The sequence below is a fragment of the Salvelinus sp. IW2-2015 genome, linkage group LG2 (assembly GCF_002910315.2).
Source record: "Salvelinus sp. IW2-2015 linkage group LG2, ASM291031v2, whole genome shotgun sequence".
NCBI lineage: Eukaryota > Metazoa > Chordata > Actinopteri > Salmoniformes > Salmonidae > Salvelinus > Salvelinus sp. IW2-2015.
Genome location: NC_036839.1, coordinates 11,873,336 through 11,895,795, shown reverse-complemented (window position 1 = coordinate 11,895,795; position 22,460 = coordinate 11,873,336). Strand labels below are relative to the sequence as shown.

The following is a 22,460-nucleotide window of genomic DNA, read 5'->3' as shown; positions in this document are numbered from 1 at the left end:
CTACATGCTTTGTAAGTAGGAAAACCTGCAAAATCGGCAGTGTATCAAATACTTGTTCTCCCCACTGTATAATGTAAAATAGCAGGCCATGTTGCATGTATATGTAAATGAGGAGGCCATGTTGCATGTATATGTAAATGAGGAGGCCATGATGCATGTATATGTAAATGAGGAGGCCACGTTGCATATGTAAATGAGGAGGTTGTGAGACATTACCCTCGATCTTGCAGTCAAATCTGGCTGCGCTCCCCTCCACCACCTCCACATCCTTTATCATGGAGCTGAAGGTGGGCTTGACCTGGGTTCTCTCCTCAGACTCCAGGAACTCAAGGAACTGGTTGTCCTCTGCAAAATATGACAAAAAAAAAAAATCATAAAAAAAATAAAAATACATTGTTTTAGCCTCAAGTTGAACTTAACCAAAAACTGGTGCAGAGTGTGCTGCTTTGACTTCGAATAGGAGCAGCCGCTCCCTTGGTAGCACCACCTTCTGTACCAACCAAAGTGCTCCAAAAAATGAGGGCAAATATTTTCAGTGGCATTAATAAAACAAACACCCCTCGCTGAGTTCCATCCCTTGCTCAGGGGTACAACAGAAAGGTTTAGAACATTCATGAGTAAAAAAAAGTAATGTTTTGTTGCCATGCCACCTTCGATAGGGGAGCCCTTCTTGGCACTGACGCCCGCCAACATCGCCATGGACGACAGTCTTCCTATGGCCCGCACTGCATGTCCCGTTTTCTGCCATGAAATCAATGATGCAATCGTTACATGTCTGAGTAGTACAAACAGTACTTGGGCTAGAAGACAATTACATCCTCCAGAAATGTTAGAACTGCAATCTTATAAGTAAATGGGCTCGTTTGTATCAATTTGAAATGTCCTGTTAGTTGGCCATGAAGTAGAGACTAGGTGTGCGTCCCAAATGGCACCCTATTCCCTTTATCGTGCACTGAGCTGGTCTATAGTAGTACCCTATATATGGCGTAGATGCCATTTGGGACACACACAGCCTATGATCCTAAAAGTATGCTTGCTACTACAACTAAAGCTGGATAACTTAATCCCTGAGATTGTTGCCTTCAGGATTTGTAAATTCAGTTCAAAATACAGGTCAAAGGACAAAAAAAGGACATCGCTCCACTTTCACCGTCTACCGTTTGTGCTCTAGTTCTCCAACATGATGCTTGCAGTTTGTCCTTTTCAACCTCATGAAATACTAATGGACCTCCATGTTGACTTTGTTGTAAAATGAGCGGTCTACTCATGTGTGAGCACTCAGAGAATGAGTTGAACTGCAGGGACTTAGTGAGATTCACTTGTCTTAACCAACTTGGAAGCTCATCGAGTCGGCCTGATGAGGCAAGTCAACAATTTCTGTAGCCTCTCCTATAGCAGAATTATATATAACATTGTCAAACGCACATGTTTTGGATGATTCATATACTGTGCCATACTACAGTGCTTGTCTTGTTGTTTCTCATTTAAACTATTTTATGTTGCTGAGCAAAGCCCTAGTGTTAAAGATGGATGGCCGTTATGTTGCACTGTAACATGACAAATGGACAGCATCCCAAATTACACCCTATTCCCTATATACTGTAGTCGACTACTTTTGGGACACAGGCCACGATCTGTTCTGCTTGCACCTACCTGCCATTTCCTTCTCAGGATGTATTTCTTCATCCTTTCCTTGGACAGCTTCTTGGCCTCCATTTTGCCAGTGTCTTGTTTTAGCCATGGGTGTTCATAGCAGCGATCACATGTTAGTCTGGCCCTACGATCAGAAAACCACATGAGCGAGAGGCGTAAAGACTTCCTTCTCACTGTATTCCAACACCTCAGATACTGATTTGGGTCGAGTCCCAAATGGCACCCTATATAGTGCACTACTTTTGACCAGAGCCCTGGTCAAAAGTAGTCTACTACCCAGGGAATAGGGTGCCATTTGGGAAGGAACCATTGAATCAAAGGCTACGGTTTGATTTGTAAATAACGTATATCTTACACCTCAACAATCAAAACAGACATCTGGCAGGCTGATCAAAGCCATTCTACAACATTTACACTCAAATCATGTCAGGACTGGGGATTCATCCCAAACGGCACCCTATTCCATATTTAGTGCAATACTTGCCATGGTAAAATAGTGCACTATGTAGGGAATAAGGTGCAGTTTGGGATGCAACCGGTCTTTAATCATGTTGTGTTTCAGAGAGCAGCACCATCGTGCTTACTTCATATCTTTCTTCAGCAGCATGGTGATGAAGTCTTTGGCGTGGTCTGAGATCTCATCGAAGGCGTCGTCTTCAAAGTCCCAGGTGGCCGAGGTCACGTTGGACAGGGTCTCGTTGTCGTTGTCCCCCATGAACGGGGACAGGCCACTCACGCTGGGGAGAGAGAAAGAGGGAAAGCGATAGAGGATAGTGATGGTTGACCTACAAAAAGTGCACAACAATGTTTCCCAAAAAACACTTCTGCTTTCTATGGAAAGAACACCACCCTAAACCCTGCTTACTTTTAAATGATGAAAGGCCAAATTGTAGTATAAATTATTACTATTGGTGGTCTTGGTCAATTTCAACAAAGCTGCTTGTCTCATTGGGCACACACAGATGTTTTCCATACTGTAGGTGTATAACGGAACATCAGTAAAGCTTTTTATTCTCCAAATGGCACCCTATTCCCATAGGGCCTTGGCCAAAAGTGCACTCATAGGGCGCCATTTGGGACGCAGCCTGGAATCTGTGAAGCAACAGAGGAGATCTGGGGAGAGCCTCATTTGTAACACTTATGTAAGCAGTGTGTAATAAATCTTTGTGGACCAAGGAGACCTCAGAGGTTTGGGGGCACTGGAGAGTATCGCTGTGCTCTTCCTCTCTATCCATTTACAGGCATAGAGGACGGAAAGGCCCATACACTGCCTGCTGGTGGAAAGTATCTGTTGCAGAGAGCATGAAAGCCCAGAAAAACCTGATAAGGCTGGTTTGAGATTAGGGACACATTGTAGCAAATAGACAGCCATACTTTATTTGCATAGTCCCCTATAGATGATATACAGATGCTCAAACTATCAACTATTACTGCAACAGCTTGCTGGTTAGGGTTAGAACAAGGTTTAAAAGACAATTCTGCCACTTTATAACCAGTTATGCTGTTCGTATACACCCACAGGCCAGTTTATTAAGTACACCAGCCCATTCACAAAAATGGATCGCTCCTACAGACAATGAGTCACGTGCCCGCATCCAGTTACTGTTTGACTGAACGTTAAAAATGGGCAAAACTATGTTGATGCCGGGCGCGCCGGATCTAGTATCTCAGAAACAGCCGCCCTCTTGGGCTTTTTACACACAAGTATCTAGGGCTTACCGTGAATGACTGAACTAAATGACTATATCCCCATGGTACTGACAATAGGTCCACAGACGATGCAATCGACACCACACTGCACAATCCCATCTGGACAAGAGGAATACCTACGTCAGAATGCTGTTCATTGACTATAGCTCAGCCTTCAACACCATAGTACCCTCCAAGCTCATAATTAAGCTGGAGGCCCTGGGTCTCAACCCTGCCCTATGCAATTGGGTCCTGGACTTTGACGGGCCGCCCCCAGGTGGTGAAGGTAGGAAACAACATCTCCACTTCGCTGATCCTCAATACTGAGGCCCCACAAGGGTGTGTGCTCAGCCCCCTCCTGTACTCCCTTGTTCACCCATGACTGCGTGGCCATGCACGCCACCAACTGAATCATCTAATTTGCAGATGACACAACAGTAGTAGGCTTGATTACCAACAACGACGAGACCGCCTACAGGGAGGAGGTGGGGCACTCGGAGTGTGGTGTCAGGAAAACAACTTCTCACTCAATGTCAACAAAAGGAGATGACCGTGGACTTCAGGAAACAGCAGAGGGAGCACCACCCTATCCACATCAAAGGAACAGCAGTGGAGAAGGTGGAAAGCTAAGTTCCTCGGTGTACACATCACGGACAAACTGAAATGGTCAACCCACACAGACAGTGTGGTGAAGGAGGCGCCTCTTCAACCTCAGGAGGCTGGAGAAATTTGTCTTGTCACCTAAAACCCTCACAAACTTTCACAGATGCACAATTGAGAGCATCCTGTCGGGCTGTAACACCGCCTGGTACGGCAACTGCACCGCCCACAACCGCAAGGCTCTCCAGAGGGTGGGGCGGTCTGCACAACGCATCACCAGGGGCAAACTACCTGCCCTCCAGGACACCTACAGCACCCGATGTCACAGGAACACCAAAAAGATCAAGGACAACAACCACCCGAGCCATGGCCTGTTCACCCCTCTACCATCCAAAAGGCGAGGTCAGTACAGGTGCATCAAAGCTGGGACCGAGAGACTGAAAAACAGCTTCTGTCTCAAGGCCATCAGGCTGTTAAACAACCATCACTAACACAGAGAGGCTGCTGCCTACATACAGGCTCGAAATCATTGGCCACTTTAATAAATGGATCACTAGTCACATTAATAATGCCACTTTAATAATGTTTACATATCTTGCATTACTCATTTCATATGCATATACTGTATTCTATACCATCTATTGCATCTTGCCTATTTATGTTTCTTATTCCATCCCTTCACTTAGATTTGTGTGCATTAGGTAGTTGTTGTGGAATTGTTAGATTACTTGTTAGATATTGCTGCACTGTCAGAACTAGAAGCACAAGCATTTCGCTACACTCGCATTAACATCTGCTAACCATGGTGTCTGTGACCAATACAATTTGATTTGAATGGTGCGACAAACAAAAAACACAGTCAACGGCAGTCCTGTGGGCGACAACAGCTTGTTGATGAGAGATGTCGAAGGAGAATGGCAAGAATTGTGTAAGCTAACAGGCGGGCCACAAACAGACAAATAATGTATAATGTATAAGTATAACAGTGGTGTGCAGAACGGCATCTAGGAATGCACAACTCGCCGATCCTCGTCACGGATGGGCTATTGCATCAGACGACCACACCGGGTTCCACTCCTATCAACTAAAAACAAAGTGGTTCCAGTGGGCACTCAATCACAATCACCAACACTGGACAATTGAGTGAAAAAAACTTAACCTGGAATATGACAGCGAGTTCAGTTTACTTGTGTGGCCTGGTCAGTCCCCAGACCTGGTCAGTCCCCAGACCTGGTCAGTCCCCAGACCTGGTCAGTCCCCAGACCTCAACCCAATAGAGCATCTTCGGGATGAGATGGAACAGGCTGTTCTCATCATGAATGAACCGCCATCCAATCTGCAGCAACTGCGTGATGCCATTGCGTCAGCATGGACCAACATCACTGTGGAATATTAGACACCTTGTAGAATACCCCAAATAATTCAGGATGTTCTGGAGGCAAAGGGGAGTCCGACCCGGTACTAGACGGGTGGACCTAATAAACTGGTCAGTGAGTGTATACACTACTGTTAGAATTGATACACATTGATGTTTTATAATTTTTGTTAGTCATACTGCACGATTCCTCGTTTTCGTCATTTTGAAGCTTCTGTATTGCACTCCCCTACAGCATACTATGATTCTCAGGGTACATTTCGCCTCCCATGATGCAATGCTCTGCCTGCTTTTAGCTTAGCTGGCTGGCTATCAAGCCCAGATAGTCTAAATATATTGCTTACGCCATAAGTTCTGAGTATATTTCACATTACTTTCGGGTTGTAAATTAGAATGCTTGGATGAATGTCATGCTGAATATCTGTTCATGTTATTGTCACCAATGAACTGCAATCCACAAAAATAATTATAATTAGATGCTAACTAGCTACGCTAACCATAAGAGTTACTGCATCTAGATGGCATGCTAGCTAGCCCGACTGCTACATCCAAAATAATAGAGTTTGCAACAATAACAGCAGAGTTTCATCTTAGCAACTGTCTTAACATGTAGGCCTGTCAGAAGAACACAACGTTTACTCTGAAATTTATAGGCAAATCATTAAGGAATCCTAGTCTCAGCCTGTGTCTTTGGTGCCAACATTACCAATGCTAGCTAACTAACTAAACCTGCTGCGTCTGAAATAGTGTTTTCAACAATAAGACAAATACAGCCTCAGCGACTGTCCAAGCAACTTTCCAACAACACTGGAGGCCTATTGGAATTAATAAAAAGTATGAAGTTTACAAGTAATTCAATACAAAATTATATAGGCTATTTGGAAAGGGCAAAATGGCGGCAGAAGCTGCAACTTTGGTTGGTGATGGTGGGAGTGGTTTTGCCAAATGGAATCATTAAAGTTGAACAGAAAAATATTGGAGTAAGCCGACTATAAATATATTTCTCAGGGTTTCTGAGCCTCTATTTAAAATATTTACAAATGTTAGACAACCAGAGCAACATATCGATCACTAATAATTGACTGTCCAAAATGTATTGTATTAGTCATCTCAGGGATCCTACTGGAAAACGTCAGAGAAGCCATTTCTGGTTTTGCTCATCACTAAACAGTCAGACATGAAATCATAAAATTACACTAACTGTGTAGGACATCAGTAAATACTTCATAATAACAACCCAAATGTTGTCTTTTAAGGCTAGGGCAAGTAGATATTTAGTTGAAATGTTGCTGACAATTAGTTGAACAATGTACAAACCATCTATTTGGGACTATCCAAATAAAGTGTTACCATAGAAGCGTACCACAAATATTACAAATAATAGTAGTTATAAGGGAACTTATAGTGGTTATAAGGGTCATTATAACTGGTTTGACACTCACAGGATGTAACAGATGACTCCTATACTCCACATGTCTGTTGGGTAACTGATTGCTTCATAGTTGATCACTTCTGGGGCCACAAACTCAGGGGTTCCAAAAAGAACTTTCAACGTTCCAGAGCTTTCTAGGAGCACACAAGGGAAGAGGGATTCAAGAATGAAATGTTGAAGTTTAGCATAGGAAGTTATTGAAAAGAAACGTCATGTTTCTGAATACCTGTAACTTTACCAAAATTCCTAAGTTTTCCAGAAATCACAGTTGGAATATTTCTGGAATCAGGAGGGAATAAGCAGGATATCTGGGAATCCTCTAACCAGGATTTCTGGGAAAGTTACCAGAATTTTGCAACTCTAATCCTGAAAATGTCTTCTGCACATGAGGCCTGGTTACCTAGTCTGCGTGCGAGGCCAAAGTCGATGAGTTTGATGGTGCTCCCAGTCTTGTTGACACACATGATATTCTCAGGCTTCAGGTCCAGATGGACTATGCCCTGCTTGTGGATGTAATGGACCCCGTCCACGATTTGCAGCATGTACTTGATCACCTCTCTCTCTGTCAGCTCAAAGTCTTCATCGATGATACGCTCAAACAGTTCCCCACCAGAGATCCTGCAGAGGGAGAGAGAGAAAGATGGTTGAGATCCTGCAATATAGATAATCACAGCCAAATATGAAAATCATTCACTGGATACCACATCCTTGTCAAATCTAGAGTATCTCGAATATCATTTTTCAGCTTTAAGGCATATCATCTAAAATTGGTACTAAGGACAATTGCTGTTTTTAAATGTGAGTCAAGTGTTCTTGTGTCAGTCAACTGTTTGACAATGCTATAAAAAGAAAAGGGGAAATGGTTCAGTCTAATGTGTTTACATGTCTAACATATTTGGCAAGTGAACTTTTTCAAAGCATCACCATATAAAAAAAGCCGATGGTTCTGTCTGAAGAGTCTGTCTGGTAAAAATAAATCAGACGGAAATGTTGGAAATGGAAAACAAATTCCTTTGAAATTCCCCAAAATAATGATTATATCACTTTCATATACTGTATATATATATATTTTTTTTTTTACATACGAGTGACATTAGTCTGTCATCTACTAAATAAAATAACATTTCTAGCCAAACTACTGTAAATAGGCCTATGCGTCCCAAAGGGCACCTATTCTTTATATAGTGCACTACTTTTGACCAGGGCCCATAGGGTAACTGAAATTAATATTATTTGTAAGGTATAAAAGTGAAATGAAATATACTCACATTTCCAAAACCATGACGATGTCCGACTTGCCTTCGAAGGCATCAATGCATTGGACAAGTTTGGGGTGATGGAGGGAGTTCATTATAGCAATCTCTTGTCTCACATTATCTTTCTCTTTCGCAGAGTAGGCCTTGATGAACTTTCCAGCCCAATGCTTTTTCGTTGCCTTCTCCAAAAGTTTAAATACTTGTCCGAATTTCCCCCTACAACATAGAAGACAAAAATGTTTTGGGGGAATCTGATAGAGGATATCATGGATGAGAGGCATGTACAATAGGGCTATGGCGGACAAGTGTCAATGTAGATAAATGCTTTCGTTGAAATATATGCCATTTGGCAGAAGCTTTTATTCAAGGCGACGTACAGTAGTAGGGCATACCTTGTTCATATGAGGACCCCCGGCGGGAATCGAACCCACGACTCAAGTGTTACAAGTGCAATGCTCTACTGACTGAGCCTGAGGAGCACAATTAAATAAATGCTTTGCTGACCAACGTTTATAGGTGGGTACTCACGTTCCGAGCCTCTCCTCCACATCATACAGATCCTTGACTTTAACATCGGTTCTAACGGTCACATCTCTGTAGTCTGGCTCTTTGTCTGAAAATAGGAACATGACACTTTGGAGTTATTACAGTATATATGCCTAGTCAGTCATAACACACAAGCACATTGTAACACATTATAAAGGACGTAATAAAGCATTTTACATTTGTGCTTCATAGGTGTTACCCATTTACATTTTTTTAAGGAAACAATTGCGCAGAAAAGGTGGATTATTGGATTGGATTAGACATACCTTCATCATCCTCAACCTCCTCCTTTTCTGTTCGATAAAATTATAACAAATATGTCGTTAGTCATTGGTATGAATCAATAATCATTACTATGAATCAATGTTCGACAATGTCAAAGGAAAACAGCTTGTTAACAATGAGTGACAAGTGTAACCAATGAGTGGCAGGACACCAAAAGACCCCCACTTACCCTCTACATCCTCCTCTAGCATTGTGACAGGCTCAGACTCTGCACTGGGCTCGCCGATACCGTAGATATTGACAGCCCGCACCCTGAACTTGTACTGGCGTTGACCCAGCAGATTGTGAACATTATAGAAGGTGCTGTTGCAGGAGACCAGATCCGTCCACTCGTTGTCCACAGAATTCCATATCTCTAGGTTGTAAGACTGGACCGCGCTGCCCCCGTCGTAGGTGGGGCCGTACCATGACAGCGTGAGGGTGGAGCGGCGGATGTCTGAGGCGGCTGGAACACGGGCAGGGGGATCAGGTTTGTCTGGAACACACAGAGGTCACACAGAGCCACTCAAGAGGTCAACGCTGAGTTCTGAACACTGGTCCGGGTTACATTGATGTGAAACATGCTCTAGGCTTTGTCCCAAATGTAACCCAGTCCCTATATAGTACGCTACTTTTGACCAGATACCTATGGGCCCTGGTCAAAAGAAGTGCACTATATAGAGAATAGGGTTCAATTTGGGACAAAGCCTAGACCCCCAATTGTCGGCCGCTGCACAGGCGCGAGTTGAGTTAGTCGACTCGTGAAGATTTGGACAGATTAGACTCCCAGTCCCAGGATCTGATAAATGTGTTGTGCAAGATGAACCACCTGAGGGGGAGATCAAATGATAACAGTTCGAGGACAAACAAACCTTCCATTCACAAATGTCAGTACTCAGTAGTCACCATACACAAAAGCACAGCTGTGTTGGTAATGAAAAAAGGTTTGTCTGGCTATAGTGGCTACCTTCTACCTTCTGAACCGCCAACAACAACAGTTTCACCATATCCAGTCATGGCAGGGTGTCCATTAAAGGCACAGTACAGGAGACTATACGTGAGAGCAGATGATCAGTGAGGCAGGGAGGATCCACACAAGAAGTCTGGATCAGTTTTATGTACAACCAATGTCAGACGATACAACCCAGACTGCGTGCTAGCTACAGTGCACTTTAATCACCCTGCTTTGTTGAAGGGGTGGGAGCCATGTTACACAAGCTGTTACAAGCATACCCCCACTTAATCCCCAGGGTTCCATTGTAAAACACCAAACGAATCCGCCTCATAGAGCACAGCTTGACACCTACAGGCTTGCAATAGGGGAGGAGTCAATGAAACAAATTATATGACACAATTCAATACTAAAACCTCTATACGCCATACATGCAGTCGAAGGTTGTAAAAGTAATGCGAGGATCATATACATTAACAAGCATCTAAGTAGGGGGCTGTTTTTACCAGTGTGTAACAAGTGCTGTGTCTCCGTACGCTATTAACAGTTCTCTGGGCACATAAACGGTTGCGTTTATGTGGAGCAGCTCAATAACTCGTCTCCCAGGCTGCTGCGTATTTTCCCTGAGTCAGGCTGGATACACTCCACTCTGACAGAAGTGGCAAAGGGCCTCATTAAAGCAACAGCTGAAGAGAAAGCACAGCCTTAAAAGGCCATTGGAGATCCCTGCAGTGGCTTGTTAGTGTTAGGATCTAGAGAGCTCGAGCTGGCCCGGCCTGCGTACCTTCCCTTCCCCAACAACATTCCCCAAAGCTACAGGACTGACATTTCGACGAGAGACGAACATGATAGGATGTAGAGCGAGTTAAATAATGCGTTATAGCAAAAATAATTTTACAGGGAAAGATTTCTCAGACTCTTAATTGTCTTGTGAATCTCAATGATGGAGCAAAAAATGGCGTCACTGCCTAGCTCCTAGAGGCCAAATTCAATACGGCCTGATTTGGATAAATGGAACATACCAACAACGGTGAGGTTGAGAGCAGCCTGTCTCACGCCGTAGTTGTTTCGCAACTCTACGGTGTAGCAGCCACAGTGCTCCTGCTGGCTGTCAGCGATGGTCAGTTTACTGTTGGACTCTGTGGTTTCAATGGTTAAATCACCTTTGACCTCTTGGATCTGCAGACAAAACCACCATAAGGTCAGTCATATCACGGAGAAGGAAACGTTCGCTAAAACAGTTACATAGAGTTACTATAGTGTCATTAAATATATATACATAAATAATTAGAAATTGGACATGGTGGTTCATTTCAGGTGATGGTTGGAGTTGATCATAGACAGGGCAGAGCAATAGAGTCAATATATAATCAATACATAAAGGGGTGGACTGGTACAGACTTGTCCTTACTGGTTTGCGGAACTTGAGCCAGGTGCATTTGATTGGTGCAGCTCCTCCAAACTTACAGAGAATTTCCACCTTCTCTCCTGCCAGGATCTTCATGTCGTCTGGGAACTGAACAATCTGAGGTGGTATAGCTGGATGACACACATACACACACACACTTCAGCCAGAAACATCTCTATCCATCATCAGAACAAACCTCCAGGTAAACCCGTGTTCAGTACTCATCTGGCTCCCCCCGTCCACTGTTTGTCCAATAATCTGGGGGCTGAGATGGATTGGCAGGGGGAATCTCTGATTGCTATTACAGGCACCCTCAGACCTCTGACAGAGCAGGGAGCAGCTCTCACAGAGCAGCTGAGTCCAGCCAGTGTTTGACACACGAGCTACGCCCTCTAGCCTGAATGAGAGAGCTGGGCTGGAGCACAGGCTAGGGGATCATCTATCCTGCTTGTTGACATTTGGGTCGTTCTCTATTAGGCCAGAGAGTTTTAGTACAGGGGCCCTATGTATCAAGTGCTCCAGAGTAGAAGAGCTGATTTAGGATCCGTGTTGTCTTTTTGGACAGGGGGACCTGATCCTACTTCAGCTCTCCTACTCTGATAAGCTTGGTACATTAGGTACATAGAGAAACTATTTGCATGTATGAGGAAGTCTTTCTTACCCTGTTTGGGAGGAGTCTTTGTATTCGGTTTCTTTATCCTTGCCTCACCTGGAAAAGAGACAAATTATTACAAATTGGGAAGGCCGCAGTTATGTCAATGCAGTCGATAATGGATCCAATGAGATTTGATACAAATGATTCCCGTTTGTGAATCTTCAACGCAATTAATTCAAGTAAAATGAATATATTGATCAGAACCCAGACTGAATCTAAAAATGGTGAGTGTAGGATTCGCATAAATTAATGCCATTGCAATTGATGACATTGTGAGCTACAACCGCAGCAAGCATTAGTAAATCAAAGTTTAAGTTCCTGTTCTTTTCCCCACATAATCACTCAGTGTTTCCTGCACCAATATAGCTGGAATCCAGATGTTACTATTGACAAGACATATTGATCAAAGCATAGATGAAGATTGAATTTGTACAGCTCATTTACCACAAGTTTGAAACACCAGTCCAGCTAGCCTCTGACGGAGCACACGCTGTGGGAAATAACACATTTGTACACTCAGAATCCTTGTTTAAAGCATTTGCCTTTATAGTGCATTATCTATAAAATGTTTTGGTTTTATAACCACTTATGAGTTCTGAAGACTTAGGCGTATAGTCTGCCATAACTAGTGTACTATAAGGCATTATGAACTTCATAGAAAATGTTCTTCCCAGGACAGTATATGGGAACGGAGAATAAACTGTCTGATAAGTTCACTTAAGGGAGCTATTCTCTTGTGGATGTCCTGGAAAAAAAGTGCTGCCTTTGTGCTTATGTCCTTTGGTATTTTCCTTTTTTGGTCATACAAAAGAATAGTACCAAAGTCTTCAGGAAATAGCTCTTGGCACAATATACATTACATTTGATTGCCGTCAAGAATGAAAGTAACAGTAAAAACAAAACTAATGGAGATGGTGAGGAGCAACACGGAATATTAACCTTGATGAATTACAGCTTAAGCTCGCCAGGTCTTTACTTCCCTCTTTTCTGCATGAGATCATCCTCTCTGGAAAGAATAACATCCTTTTTACAACAACTATTTTTGCCCAGTGTACTGAAGCAAAACATGAAGTTGATAAAAAAAAGTTTAATTGCACAAATAACATCTACCATTGCTGTTTCCATTTGCGAATACTGTACAAATCATTTTTTTGCAGCGTCAAATACAGAAAATGACAGCCAAACAAAGAGAGCAGACTTTTAAACACACTCAAATTGTTATGAGCACACGGAATGGCTGTGTAAGGTTTTAATGCGGGAAACAGCGGACTCTTTAAAAGCTTGTGTTCATGAAGTTTCCAAAACAAGTAGAGAACTTAAAAAGGGGAAATCCACTATTTTGGTATTTTTGTTTCTAAATGTTTTACATGTTAGCAGTCAAATCTTCAAGATATTGGACTTTCAAGAAGCAATGTGTCACCGGCCACATCATGTGGCAAACGCAAACACATTTTGCATCATGATAACGTGATGGGGCCGGTGACACTTTGCATCTTGAAGACTTGACTGCTGACATGCAAACTGTCGGGACTGTATCAACAGCGGACTAATGAAAAAAAAGAACAATGAATGCTTAATTGGTCCGGTTGTAAAGTTCACATGCATCAGTTCAGTTTTGAATTCTAAATAAACTACTACACCCAGCCTTTGAGCTGCAGTTAAAAAGGTAGTGTGTGTTTGTATTCATGGGTACCAAGGGAAGCCAGGTTTCCCCCAGAAATTGTCTGCGTTTTATAATTTTCCTTCATTTCGCAAGAGGCTGTATCTCACTAAAGAAAGCATCAGAGTGAGCGAAACAGTACCCGTCTGACTCTGTCTGGTCAAAAAGAGTATGACATTGTTGCCATCCATAGCCAGTGAGCATTTGGCCTCCCTTGATTGAAAAAGTATAACATAGTTTAGCTTATCGCTGATTGGCTGAGTGAGCTCAACTGTGAATTGTCCTGGCACACCAGTAAAAAAGAAAGTCAAGGAAAGGTTGTGTTGTGGTCCTACGGTGGCTAGCTGGCTAGCTAAAATTGCCTCTCTCTTAAATTAGCCATGGATGGAGACAGGGATTTGGAGCTGTGGTTTTACTTAATTCTCCATACTGGCCAATGATTGTAAGTGCAATTCTGATCCAACCATAAATTCCTACATTGTGCCCCTGGCCAGAGAGGATGTAAGTTCAACATGTAGCTAGATGTAGTAGGCTAATGTTAACTAGCTGGCTTGGCACATCGTTGCCCATGAAAGGAATTTAGGCTAGTGAGCAAGCATTTTAGCCATTTTTTTTCCTACTTGCACGAACGCACGCACGCGCACACGCACACGCACACACACACACACAGAGAGAAATGAGAACCATGGACAGCCACATATTTAGTTTACAAAGACTGGACTAAATTGTTTTATGCATATTTTACTTGTCACTGTATTAGACTAAGCATAGGTTATTTGATTATGTTGAAATATGTAAAATATTGATATAATAACCATATTGAAGTAAACTTGGAGTCACGCGATGACATGTGTGGTCCTCCCACTATGACCCGTCGGGAAAGTGTAACAGTTTAGCTTCCGTCCCTCTCCTCGCCCCTACCTGGGCTCGAACCAGGGACCCTCTGCACACATTGACAACAGCCACCCTCGAAGCGTCGTTACCACAAAAGCCCTTGCAGAGCAAGGGGAACAACTACTTCAAGGTCTCAGAGCAAGTCACTGATTGAAGCGCACCCCGCTAATAAGCTAGCCATTTCACATCGGTTACAAAAGCATGCAGTTTATTAGGGTTGAGGCTACAGATTAAATAAATGGTGAACTTCACAGGGTGGTGAAAGTGCAAGGTGATTAGCTTGATGCGCCAATAAATAATGAGGGTCTGCTTCTGGTGACATAGTCGATGCATGGCTGCCGTTTGACAAATAAAAATAATCTTGCTCTTTTGTCCAAAATAAACTCATAATGTAGGCCAAGGTTCCCCAACTGGCGGCCCGTGGGCTGAATTTGGCCCGCGGTGGTATTATTTGGCCACCCAAACTGAGCTAAAATTGTTTTCATTGTTGGAAATAAAAACACCAGGAAATGTATTTAATTTTGGAAATCTGTTCCCAAGTACTCCCACGCATAATAGACACATGATCGTATACAAATGTAAGCTAGATTTGAAAGTATTATGTTTTAGTCAAATATTATATACGTTTGGGATTCTTGCGGTCAAATTTTCAGTCTACAAATGATTTATATAACGCAACAAGCTAATTTTGTGCACTCTATCACGCAGCCTTTTATCTGCAATTTCATGGAAACGTCTGGTGGGGAAAAGTATGCAGATTTTTGAATATTCGTCTCAAAATCTGTCACTCGTCAATCTGTGGGGCACATTTCATCCTCGAGAATTTCCACAGCTATCAACAACGGAAAGATTGCTTCAGCAATAAATTACTGCTCAAAGTGGATGCTGTCCCTACAATCAATGTGGCGTCTAAGGAACAAAATCCACCCCTCCAAAAGAAAGCATGGCTCTGGGGCTTCTCCGAAATGCCAAAGAGTCACATTTCAGATTAGCCCGCACTTGGCAGGCTGTATAAAAAAACTGTATAGAATTACCGCTACCCAACAAACACCTTGAACTTGCTCTATACTGTAACTACTCTTTCCCATAGGCATGTACTATCTATAGTCCAGCAGCCCCAGCAGAGACCGAGGAGCATTATCATGGGCTTCTGTGAGCATGTGTAACCGATGTGAAATGGCTAGCTAGTTAGTGGTGGTGCGCGCTAATAGCGTTTCAATCGGTGACGTCACTCGCTTTGAGACCTTGAAGTAGTGGTTCCCCTTGCTCTGCAAGGGCCGCGGCCTTTGTGGAGCGATGGGTAACAATGCTTCGTGGGTGACTGTTGTTGATGTGTGCAGAGGGTCCCTGGTTCGCGCCCGGGTCGGGGCGAGGGGACGGGCTAAAGTTAAACTGTTACACATGGACGTGGTGTAAGTGAAAGTCAAAAGAGCTAGCTTTCTATCTCTATGCTAACGTTAGCTAGCATTTAGCTCACGTTTTCCATCTAAATAACATTGATCAAACTAAGCAAATGCAAACACGTCTGCCAGCTGTTGGTAGCCAACAGCTGATGCTGTCATACTATAGATCAGGGGTATTGAACTCTTACCCTACGAGGTCTGGAGCATAATGGTTCTCTGTTCTACCTGAATCAATTGCAGCCACCTGGTGTCCCAGGTCTAAAAATCAGTCCCTGATTATAGGAGAACAATGAAAAAAAAATGGAACTGGCTTCAAAGTCCACAGTTGTGTCTGAGGGCTATAGATACAGTGCATTCAGAAAGTATTCAGACCCTTTCCATTTTTCCTCATTTTGTTACGTTACACCCATATTCTAAATTAGATTTTTTAAACCCCCCCCTAAATCTACACACAATACCCCATAATGACAGGGCAAAAACAAGTCAATGTTTTGGGGGAAATTCATAAAAAAATATATAATTTTACATAAGTATTCAGGCCCTTTGCTATGAGACTAAATTGAGCTCGAGGTACATCCTGTTTCCATTGATCATCCTTGAGATGTTTCTACAACTTGGAGTTCACCTGTGGTAAATTCAATTGATTGGACATGATTTGGAAAGGCACACACCTGTCTATATAAGGTCCCACAGTTGACAGTGCATGTCAGAGGAAAAAACTAAGCCATGAGGTCAAAGAAATTGTCCATAGAGCTCTGAGACAGGATTGGAAGAAGTTCGGAACTACCAAGACTCTTCCTAGAGCTGGCCGCCCGGCCAAACTGAGCAATCGGGGAGAAGGGCCTTGGTCAGGGAGGTGACCAAGAACCAGATGGCCACTGACAGAGCTCCAGTTCCTCTGTGGAGATGGGACAACTATCTCTGCAGCACTCCACCAAACAGGCCTTTATGGTAGAGTGGCCAGATGGAAGCCACTCCCCAGTAAAAGGCACATGATAGCCTGCTTGGAGTATGCCAGGAACCTAAAGGACACTCAGACCATGAGAAACAAGATTCTCTGGTCTGATGAAATCAAGTATGAACTCTTTGGCCTGAATGCAGTGTGTCACGTCTGGAGAAAACCTGGCACCATTCCTACAGTGAAGCATGGTGGTAGCAGTATCATTCTGTGGGGATGTTTTTTAGTGGCAGGGACTAGGAGACTAGTCAGGATCGAGGGAAAGATGAACGGAGCCAAGTACAGAGAGATCCTTTATGAAAACCTGCTCCAGAGCACTCAGGACCTCAGACTAGGGCAAAGGTTCACCTTCCAACAGGACAACAATCCTAAGCACACGGCCCGAAGCCACTCCAGCGTTGTCTTGGCTAAGACTCTGAATGTCCTTGAGTGGTCCAGCCAGAGCTCAGACTTGAACCCAATCGAACATCTTTGGAGAGACCTACATTTTTTTTTTTTTTTTACTGCGCAGCGATGATCCTCTTCCAACCTGACAGAGCTTGAGCGGATCTGCAGAGAAGAATGGGAGAAACTCCCCAAATACAGGTGTGTCAACCTTGTAGCGTCATACCCAAGAAGACTCGAGGCTGTAATCGCTGCCAAAGGTGCTTCAACAAATTACTGAGTAAAAGGTCTGAATACTTATATAAATATGATATTTCAGTTGGTTTTTTTTGCCCAAAAAATAAACCTGTTTTTGATTTGTCATTATGGGGTATTGTATGTAGATTGAGGGAAAAAATCTATTTAATCAATTTTAGAAGAAGGCTGTAACGTAACAAAATGTGGAGATAGTGAAGGGGTCTGAATTCTTTCTGAATGCACCGTAGTACACTACATTTGCTGTTTCATCTGCTGCTTGTTTCCTAATGTTCACTCATACATTTCCACGTCATTTCTGAAATTTGATTTTATTGTATGAAGATTGACAATTACAATGTTTTGAATATTGTAGAAAAATCTTCAGTCAGTTTTCATACTAAAAGGTTATGTGCCACAGCTTACCATGTACAGTAGGCTACAGGCAATATGTTCCTCCATGTGAGTAAAAAAAATGACAATCTTTTGTATACATGGAGCATAAATTGTAAAATTGTAAACTAACAAAGAATTTATGGTCGAACCCATGTATATTAGTTAATATACAGCACCAACTACATAAATATCTGATAAGGTCCATTATCTGCTACCTGGATTTATAACCATATAAGCTAGCTAGTTCAGCCACCCATCTACAGTTCAACCAAACTGCTTTTTTTGTGTATCCTTGAAAAACAGCCAGCCATGAGACAAGAGACAGTGGACATTCACGCGTAACAAATCAAAGCGCTAGATAAGTGGAACAGCTGTTTCAGGAAATAATCGACTTCGGTAGCAAAAGGATCACATCAGCGCCATAAAAATGACACACTGCTCAATGTACACATCACGGACAAACTGAAAATGGTCCACCCACACAGACAGTGTGGTGAAGAAGGCGCAACAGCGCCTCTTCAACCTCAGGAGGCTGAAGAATTTTGTCTTGTCACCTAAAACCCTCAAACCTTTACAGATGCACAATTGAGAGCATCCTGTCGGGCTGTATCACCACCTGGTACGGCAACTGCACCGCCCACAACCGCAAGGCTCTCCAGAGGGTGGTGCGGTCTGCACAACGCATCACCGGGGGCAAACTAACTGCCTTCCAGGACACCGATGTCACATTAAGGCCAAAAAGATCAAGGACAATAACGACCCGAGCCACTACCTGTTCACCCCGCTTCCACCCAGAAGGCGAGGTCAGATAAGGTGCATCAAAGCTGGGACAGAGATAGAAACTTTTTCAATCTCAAGGCTATCAGATTGTTAAACAGCCAGGACTAGCAGGACTGCTCGCTCATCCATATATTTTATACTTATATATTCTCATCCCATTACTAGATTGTGTGCATTAGGTTTTGTTGTGGAATTGTTAGATATTACCTGCTAGATATTGCTGCACTGTCGGATCTAGAAGCATAAGCATTTCGCTACAGGCCACATGCCCCAATGCATAGTGCCAACTGTAAAGTTTGGTGGAGGAGGAACAATTGTCTGGAGCTGTTTTTCCATGGTTTGGGCTAGGCCTTTTAGTTCTAATGAAGGGAATCGTTAATGCTACAGCATACAATGACATTCTAGACGATTCTGTGCTTCCAACTTTGTGGAAGGCCCTTTCCTGTTTCAGCATGACAATGCCCCCGTGCACAAAGCGAGGTCCATGGTTTTTTAAGATCGGTTTGGAAGAACTTGACTGGACTGCACAGAGCCCTGAACCCCATCGAACACCTTTGGGATACATTTGAATGCTGACTGCGAGCCAGGCCTAATCGCCCAACATCAGTGCCCGACCTCACAAATGCTGTGTGATTGAATGGAAGCAAGTCCCTGAAGCAATGTTCCAACATCTAGAGCAGGGGTGCGCAACTCCAGTCCTCTGGAGCCTGATTTGTGTCAACATTTTCTCCATCCCTAGCAAACACAGCTAATTAATCAAATTGCATTCTAAACTGAAGATCATGCATAGGTGATTATTGGAGTCAGGTGTGTTAGCTGGGGCTGATGCAAAACTGTGACACCAATCAGGCCCTCGAGGACTGGAATTGCCCACCCCTCACTAGTGAAAAGCCTTCCCAGAAGAGTGGAGGCTGTTATGGCAGCAAATGGGGGACCAACCCCATATTAATGCCAATGATTTTGGAATGAGATGTTCGACAAGCAGGTGTCCACATACGTTTGGTCATTAGTGTAACTCAAGAAATCTCATAAAAATGTTTTTGTCAAGGCGGTCTTAGTCTCACAAATGTACATCCAACTAAGATGTTTGGTGCAGTTTTGCTCAAGTGAAAAAAACGTGCATGAAAACAATTAGTCTCTCGTTGAATAATCCCTACTGTTGACCAATCACCGAAGGGGCATAGACTTTTGCTTGCCACGTTAAATTTGTGAACTAACAGCCGGAAAAAAATTAACTGTTCCGAACTGTTTCGGATGGAAAGCATGTGGACGCCTCCAGCTGAGAGTTCCACGATACAATCCATTGAGATGTGATGTACATATCGTGAAGTGGAGAATTCTCAGCTACTTGCTACTAAACTGTTCTTATGCCAGCACCCAGGATATCAAGCCTGGAAGGCTCATGGTCCATATGTGAGCTGTAGAGCAGTTGCACCATGTTACCCAGCCGGAGACGTGTTGAAGCTGTCAAAACAAGTCCGGCCTTAACCCTTCCACAGAGGGATGTGCATCCCTGATCTGGTTCCTTCTCACAGGCTTGGAGTCAGTTCTCTCTACTTTCATTGTGTTAAGACAATATGGAGACATTGCACTGCACAGGCCTGTATCACAATCCCCCCCCCCCACCACCACATGGAATCTAAAGAAACAGCATCTCCAAAACCATTGGATTACCTGATGAGCACACTCTCCATCATAACAGAGGGAGAACATTACATCGCACTTGTCCAGCATTGTTACGGGCTGTCAACAGGAGTAGAGGCACAGATGAAAGCAGTTTGACATGAGATAAAGGAGCGGTTGAGTGTCCCGATGGGACAGTGCATTCTGAGCTCTCCAGGACCCTGCAGTGCTGGACTGTGCCCCCGAGTGCAAGTTAAATAAATGTGCAGGGGTTAGAGTTTTCCAGCGGGGATGAAAAAGCTGCTTGTTTTCATAGCACTACACCACTGACGCATTTCCCATGGCTCACCACGCTCTGGGACTGTAACTAGATAACACACAAGCACGAGCAACAGGGACTGCTTTAGAAAAACCATAACATGGCTAATATCATCGATAGCCCACTCTATAAAGCACTTGGAAGTAATACGACCATGCATCTGGATGAGAATCTGAATCAAAACATTTACATTTTTGTCATGTAGCAGACACTCTTATCCAGAGCGACTTACAGTTAGTGCATTCATCTTAAGATCGCTAGGTAGGACAACCACATATCACAGGCATAGAAAGTACATTGTTCCTCAACGTAGCTATCAGGAGAGTCGGAGCTAGAAGGGGGGGTGGGGTCAAGTGCAAGTGCTAGATAAGTGTTGAGAATTATTTAAGATACTGTTTGGGTTTCAGACGTTTTCGGAAGATGGGCAGGGACTCTGCTGTCCTAGCTTCAGGGGAAGCTGGTTCCACCATTGGGGTGCCAGGATAGAGAAGAGCTTGGACTGGGCTGAGCGGGAACTGCCCTCCCGTAGGGGGGAGGGCCATGAGACCTGAGGTGGCAGAACAGAGTGGTCGGGTTGGGGTGTAGGGTTTGAGCATAGGCTGAAGGTAGGAAGGGGCAGTTCCTCTTGCTGTTCCGTAGGTAGTGGATGCAAGATTTGACTGGAAGCCAGTGGAGGGTGTAGGAGTAAATGAGATATATAGGACAGCACATAGATGTATAAAATGGCTGAACATTAAAAATAGATCACAGTAATGAAAGGGAGACACATGGTCTGCTGACCTGACACTAATGATAAAGAGATGCATAGTCAGCTGCTTCTAAAATGAAGGCCTATAGGGTAGAGTCTGCTGATTCCAATGGGGGCAAACAAAACAAAGAGTACATTGACACATTATGCTGACACACTAGGGATGGAGGGACCCATGGTCAGCTGCTTCTGAAGACATATAGGACAGAATCTGCTGATTCCAATAAAGGCAAGCTGAACAGGGAGTACATTGACACATTAATGAAGGGAAGTGAGACATTATGCTGACAAACTAAAAAGATAGAGGGTCCAGCCACCATTATAATCTAACTGAAAACAGATATGGGTGTTATAGGGCATGAACCAGTAGGAAGCTTGAACTAAAAGATAATGATGGTGAAAGACTTAAGAAATGAAAGGTCATTTGCATAAGGGATGGACATAGTGCTATGTGTGTATAAATATAGGAGCTAAGGCTCTGGGAAAMGGGGGGGTGTTCCGAGGTGTGTGTTCCGCGGGGTGTGTTCCGCGGGGACATGCCAGTGGGCTGTACAGTTGTAATAAAGAGCATGATTGAATTTACAAGTTCTGATAAGCGTTGTATTTGAAATGATTTTCCACGACAAGGGTAGGGAGGAGCAGGGTGACCTGAGAGAACTTGGGAAGGTTGAAAACTAGAGACGGGCTGCTGCATTCTGGATAAGTTGCAGGGGTTTAATGGCACAAGCGGAGAGCCCAGCCAACAGCCAGTTGCAATAGTCCAGACAGGAAAGGACAAGTGCCTGGATTAGGACCTGTGCCGCTTCCTGTGTGAAGTAGGGTCGTACTCTACAGATGTTGTAGAGCGTGAACCTGCAAGAGCGGGTCACTGCTTTGATGTTTGCAGAGAACGACAGGATGTTGTCCTGGGTCACTCTGGGAAGGCGACTCTTGAGTTGTCAACCGTGATGGAGAGGTCTTTGAGCAGGCAGGCCTTCCCAAGGAGGAATAGCAGTTCCGTTGAGGTTGAGCTTGAAGTGGTGGGCCGACATCCAAGTTGAGATATCTGCCAGGCACGCAAGGATGCGTGTTGCCACCTGGGTGTCAGAAGGGGTGAAAGAGAAAAGTAGTTGAGCGTCATCCGCATAGCAATGATAGGAGAGACCATGTGAGGATATGGTGGAGCCGAGTGACTTGGTGTACAGGGAGAAGAGGAGAAGGCCTAGAACCGAGCCCTGGGGGACACCAGTAG

At 43.7% G+C, this 22,460-nt stretch overlaps 1 protein-coding gene across 1 annotated transcript in view; it reads right to left on the bottom strand.

Annotated features, from left to right (window-relative positions):
* LOC111974361 (myosin light chain kinase, smooth muscle) overlaps positions 1-22,460 on the bottom strand; it is an 89,870-nt gene that overhangs the window by 5,118 nt on the left and 62,292 nt on the right. Inside the window, exons 20-32 of the mRNA XM_024002085.2 lie at positions 11,837-11,884; positions 11,179-11,306; positions 10,790-10,946; positions 9,006-9,311; positions 8,818-8,844; positions 8,534-8,618; positions 8,018-8,221; positions 7,150-7,367; positions 6,760-6,883; positions 2,238-2,390; positions 1,654-1,777; positions 651-741; positions 217-345 (exon numbers count right to left, since the gene is read on the bottom strand). Of these exons, the coding sequence (XP_023857853.1) occupies positions 217-345; positions 651-741; positions 1,654-1,777; positions 2,238-2,390; positions 6,760-6,883; positions 7,150-7,367; positions 8,018-8,221; positions 8,534-8,618; positions 8,818-8,844; positions 9,006-9,311; positions 10,790-10,946; positions 11,179-11,306; positions 11,837-11,884 (1,794 nt within the window). The remainder of the gene's footprint in view (positions 1-216; positions 346-650; positions 742-1,653; positions 1,778-2,237; positions 2,391-6,759; positions 6,884-7,149; positions 7,368-8,017; positions 8,222-8,533; positions 8,619-8,817; positions 8,845-9,005; positions 9,312-10,789; positions 10,947-11,178; positions 11,307-11,836; positions 11,885-22,460) is intronic.